A 6000-nucleotide genomic window follows, 5' to 3' on the forward strand; every position below is an offset into this window, starting at 1 on the left:
CCCTGTGGACAAGATACAAGATCCACGTGTTCTAATTAAAATACAGGTTTTGCAAGAAAAACAATTGCCAATCACAGGACCCTGGCAGCAAGCATTCAAAACTTGTAGGGGAAAAAAAGAAAATAATACCACTTCATTCACATCCTTCTACAACTGTGTATTCTCTCCGCTCTTCCAAAATAACTGCGTGTTTGCAAACAATAAAATCAGTATCTTCATTTAAAAGATGCTTAATACTGCTTTCCTATTAAAAATCTGAGAGATTAAAGGGAGGATGAAGAGATCACTATTATTAGACCTATAATTTTAATTCATATGAAGTCTGTACAAAGTCACAGTGAAAATGTCATCCTTCCAATCATAGAAGCCTTCAGGACCTAAGAAGTACAGCTGTTTAGAAACTGAGAGTGTTACCAAAAATCCGATGTTCTGTAACAAGAGGGCCCATCACAGAAAAGAAACAGCACAATGCCAACTGTTGTTTGCACTATATAACTTTCGCAGCAAAATTTATATTATGTCTGGTAAATGTAAGCAGCTAATTAATGTCAGCCTCACTTCGTTGCTTGTCTGGAACAGACGCCAGAGCAGTCAGGGCAGGATTTGACAGGAGGAAGGGATGGCAAAAAGGAAAACAGTTACAACCAAAACCAGATACAGTGAATGTCAGATATCAAAACAAACAGGAAAACCAAACCAGGAAGTTTGCAAAACATTTGGGAGAAAAAACAAGCTCTCCCCAGCCATAATAGCCAGCACTGAAGCTATGCTCTAGTTACATCCCCTTATATAAATGTATTTTTGCATCTGCTTGAAATCCCAGGAAAGATCACTAGACAAAAAAAAAACAACAACCCCAAGAGAGGAAGACATTCCTGAGTTGAGCTTGGCATGGGGTTTTCCTGGTTGCTTGCTTGGTACAAGCTGGAGTTTCCCTCACCTAAAATTGGCTTTTTGCCAACACAATGTAGGCTATATTGAATAAACTGAATAAGCTGAAGTGGTTTAAATTTCTGTTCCCCTGACCTTCCCTGACAGGGGAAGGTCACAGAAGCTCTGTAGAGCTTCTGAAGTTTAAGACCACAATGCCAGTCCCTCTCAAACCAGATGCTTTGATACAGCATCCACTGCATTCTTCTCTTCATTCCAGTAGCCAGGACCATACATTAACTTTCCATTGCTGTCAACTTCTTAACAGGCAAATTACCATTCTAACTGTTTAGCCTAACAGAATATACAGTTATACACATTCAAATGCTCTGGCTGTTATCTTCCCCCTTGGCAACAAAAATTGGTTTAGCATTGAAATATCAGCTAACAAAACAGCTCTTTCGGATGGAAACATCCAACAGAACCATCTGTGTTAAATATTGTACACCTCCCCATTTAAAGTCCCAAAATAGCATTAACTGCAGACTGAGCAAAAGCACTATATAAATGTAGACCTGAAAGGTCATTTAAGAATCTCATTGTGAATTTCAGTAGTTGCTAGATCAATTTCACCATGTCTCTACTAGAATCAACACTACCAAGTGCAAATAAAGCCCAGGACTTGTTTTTATAATGTCAGTATTAAAAGAACTTTGCTACAAAACTGACACTAAAGTTTGTATACAACTAGGTCAATGACTTCTAAAAACCCAAAACAGATTCCAAGAATTAATGACCTGAAAAAAAATAACAGCAATTCAGTTTTACACATCTCTAGGCAGAGCTTTTATTGTTTGGGTTTTTTTTAAATTTATTCTAAAACTCATGCCCACTTTTGTAGTGTAGGCATTTCATTTTTGTGATAGCATCTACGTGCCTTTAACATACAAAAGTCCATAACTAACCAAACTTCTTTTCTTCCCCTTGCCTCCTTTTATTACAGTTTTAATGTGTTTGGTTGAGGCACTTCAATACCACCTTGTTACCCCTTACAAATACGGATCACAAAGCATTTGTAAAAAACACAAAGGTTTAGTATTACAGTATTATTGAACAAATATTGTTTATATAGTATTCCCAGCCTGCACTTTTTTTTTTGCACTTCAGTAATACAGTTCTAAAAATGGAACTGAAATACTGAATCGGGGGAAAAAACAGAACACCTATCTAGGAATGGCAAAAAAACCTGAAATAGTGATGACAAGTTGGCAGTCTGAGGGTGTCCTTCGTGTTCTATCAGCAGCAAACAGTCTTCAATTTTCTTAATAGACTCTGTACTAGGATACAGAAATAACTTACACAGTATTTATGTGGAGAATGAGAAGGAATTCTCCTACAACTGAGTCACAGGAACACCACTAAAAGAAGCACGAGAGGCTGCCTAAGTGTGTAAAATTTACTGATAAATATTTTGTAATTAGTACCAAAATCCGTCTAGAAAGAGGAAAAATTAAGACATTTAAATTGCTCAGAAGACAAGGACGGTAGGAAATGAATCCCAAAACAACAGAGGAAGGGCAAAGGGGACATGGGAAACAGAACTAACATTCAAAACTATATTAAGGATTATAAGCAGTTTCTAATTTTACATACTCTAGAAAAGAAAGAATTAACCTGATGCACAGAAGTAGAAAGAAATAAGAACTGAAGAAACACACAAGAACAAAACAATAAAAGGGTAGAGGAGATACAGAAGACAGGTGAGAAAAACAAACAGCAAAAACTACTTAAAAAAGCACTTTTCTTCTCCTTGTTGAATATGTAAAAAGGTCATTTAAGAAAAGTAACAGGCAAACTGGAAGGAAAAAAAAGCATAGATCAATTAACAGAGTTACAGAAATCTTAATTGGTAGCATTTGTTTCCTACAAAAAAAACGGAGGTGCAAAATTCTAAATTGTTTGTGAATATTATTCAAAGAAGAAAAAGTAAAGACTGCATATGCCAGTAGGCTACAAAACAACCGTGTGAACAAACTTAAAGGCCACATAGCACTTAACCAAAAATATCTCAAGAAACAAGATTGTTTCAAGGCACATTTCAAAAAACCATGGAACCAAGCTACCAGCAGCAAAACTATCAGCTCTAAGGCCATATTTGAGACATCTCCAGAAATCTGGTCTACAATAAACTAACTTCAAATGAATAAAATAATAAAATTTTATTTAAATTATTTTAAGACTAACTGCACAAAATAGCCATCTACAGAATCAGCATGTCAATAAAGACAATTATTTCTTCCAACAAGCCTGATTAAAAACAAAACAAAAAAACACGATACAGCTTGCTAGACATTTTGCTATATATTTTCCTGCAGTCTATAAAGGACTTTGTTTTGGCATGCTAAGAAATATCATACTAATTCAAGAGGTTTTATGAATATACTGAATACAGCACTGAATGGATATTAATACTGATAGGTAGACTAGTGAAGTCAAATGCATGTCAGTACTATCTTAACTTTCAGCATCTACTGTACACACTTATGAAAAGTTAACTAGGACAAAGTTGTTTAAAAGGATGATAAAAAAATGCCACTTTAATACATTTCATACAGTGAAACAGAAAAAAATACTTCATTAATTTTTTACATAGAAAGATGCCACACCTCTGTCTTGCACTTTCTGTTGCAGAACTAAACTAAAAAACAAAAACTCAAAAAACCCCCCAAAAACCAGCTTCCTTGTATGACTTTTAATGTAAAGGAGATTAAATGTCTTCATAAAGTGATGTACTCCTGTCAACTACAAAAATAGCAAGTACCTAACATACCTTACCAGTGCAAAGTCTCTCCCACTCAATTCAAGTATTTTAGATCTCTTTTATAAAGTGGCTGATATAAAGTCAATTAATCTATCTGATGTATATTGGTAAAACAGAATGACAGCTGGTTGCCTCACAATCAGTTTGACACTGTAGTTGGCTTTGAGCAAACCTATTCCATGCTTCAGCAATGTGCAAGCTTTATCCACACAGCTCATGTGTTTTAAGTCATATAATGAAATCCCTGACTGCAGAGTAGTTGGTATTCCTGTCTTAGGTAAGCAAGTAACATCACACATTCAATAAATACTGTCACTTTCACAGAAATAAAAGGAGAGATCCATTAACTTCAAGCTTTAGTTGTGTTTAACGTTTTGTTTTTAATTCCCTTATGACTGCTGCAGTTCTGGTCACGTATGTCCTGCTGCCAAAAGTTTTGCTGAAGAACGGCATCCCATTTGAATAGATCTGAAAGGGTCTGAGCTACCTTCGAGCCCAGCAGCAGCAGCATTATCGGGCTGAGACGCACACCTTCTGTTACAGCCAACAAAGGCTAGCTTCGCCTCTCATCTTCACTCCCCATCATCAGCTAAGACAAAGAGGTCCAAACAGCAGAAGAGCTCGCAGCAAGGGAACCCGATCCACGCCTGCAAGATGACGTTCCGCTACCACATCCCTTTTATTCAGCCCCCACTTCACAGCGACTGTCAGAGAAGGGAAGCCACCGACTAGCAACAGCAGTCACACTGAAGCACAGGGCCGGCAGCGGGCCCCCGGGCGGGACTCACACAGCCGGGGTAGGCCCTCCCGGCAGCCCTCGAAAGCTCCTCGGCCGATCAAACCGCTACTGAGAAGCGTAAAGGGGAGGGAGGGCCGTGGAAAAGGCACTCCCATTGCAAATGGTGGGGAGGCAGACAAGCCCGGGGAAGGAACTGGGGGGGGCGAGGGCAGCCGAGGGCGACCGGGGCGGGCGGGACGCCCCCCCCCGGCCGCCCTCGGCTGCCCGCGTCCCCCCGTGCCCTTGGCGGAGGCGACCGCGCGTCAGCAGCACCGGAGGCGCGATGGACGCTTCGACTTCGCCCTCAGAACGATAAGGGCCCGCGCCGCCCGCTCCCCCACCCCGGCTTGGCCTGCCTTGCCTTGCCTTGCCTTGCCGCCCCGCCTCGCCTCGCCTCACCTGCGTGCCCACCACCACGATCTGCGGCAGCTGAATGATGTCGGCCCCCACCGTGTTGAACACATCCTGCAACTTGTTAATGACGGGAATCAGAGCCTCCATAGCGGCGGGGGAGGGCAAGGGCCGGGAAAAGCGCCGGCGATGAATGGGCGCGACGGGCAACGGCTCCCGTCAGCCGCCCCCTCCGCCTGCCGCCATTGGCGCCGGCCCCCGCGCACGGCGCGGCCCCCAGCAGGCTGTGCGCGCCCGCCGGGCGCAAAGCGGCCGCAAACGCCGCCAGGCATCATGGGAATTGTAGTGCAGGGGGAGGCCCCGCGGAGGGCGCGCGAGGGCGCCCTCTCAGGCGGCGGCGGCCGTTGGGGGGTGTCAACCGCCGCCGCCTAAACACTACGGGGCCCATCCCGCCCGGGGAGGCAGAGTTTCTGCTTTCCGAGCGCCCAGGACCCAAAAACATTTGAAGATCAGACAGCGTAGTCGCTGTGGTCTTGTATTACAAGCCACTCCCAAGTTTTATTCCATCTTTGGGTACGATAAAGCAGATCGCCTCTGGGGATAACCAGTAGCAGCGCGGCCCAGGAGTTGAGGCGCTGCAGGCAGCCCCTGTGGGGGAGACAGGCCTCATTGCCCCCGGGGCGGCTGCCGGAGGTAGTTTTTAGCAAGCAGCGTGAAGCGGCAGCGTTTGTTCAAGGCACCATGGTTTGAAAACCCTTGAAACGCGGGAAACAAGCAAACTTGCACCCCGACAGCCTTCACTGCTGGATCACTAGGTGTGGAGGTGCTGATGCCTGAATACCTCAAGGAAGGGTGCTGAACGGCAAACTGCTAGACCTTGTCAGCGTCGGGTCTAACACAGCCAACAGAGCAGGAAAATAAAACTGCTGGGGGCACTGAGGAAGCATTATGGAGGTCTCTTCAGGGGGAGAAAAGAACCAGAGAAGACCTGGTCCTGCAAACTGTGCAGCAAAAAGAATGTTCTCCAACTTATGTTCATGTATCAAGAATTATAATGGACAGATTTAAAAACGTTGTGTTTATTCTGTTTGGGGTTTTGTGGATATTTTTGTTTTCGCTGCGAGTCAAATAATGGCAATCTGAAATTTTCTAACTCAGGTGCATAATAGCAGCGGTGGAT

General features: G+C 43.3%; 1 protein-coding gene across 6 annotated transcripts in view; it reads right to left on the minus strand.

The window, feature by feature from the left end:
• Nucleotides 1-5049, minus strand: part of DNM1L (dynamin 1 like) — a 40084-nt gene extending 35035 nt beyond the window's left edge. For 5 of the 6 annotated variants that reach the window (XM_059817203.1, XM_059817202.1, XM_059817206.1 and 2 more), the window contains exon 1: nt 4869-5049. In XM_059817203.1, coding sequence (XP_059673186.1) covers nt 4869-4970 — 102 coding nt within the window. In that variant the 5' untranslated portion in view covers nt 4971-5049. The remainder of the gene's footprint in view (nt 1-4868) is intronic. The other variant, XM_059817207.1, reaches the window with a different exon arrangement.
• Nucleotides 5050-6000: the final 951 nt, after the last annotated feature.

Source organism: Gavia stellata, chromosome 4, assembly GCF_030936135.1.
Source record: "Gavia stellata isolate bGavSte3 chromosome 4, bGavSte3.hap2, whole genome shotgun sequence".
Taxonomy (NCBI): Eukaryota; Metazoa; Chordata; class Aves; order Gaviiformes; family Gaviidae; genus Gavia; species Gavia stellata.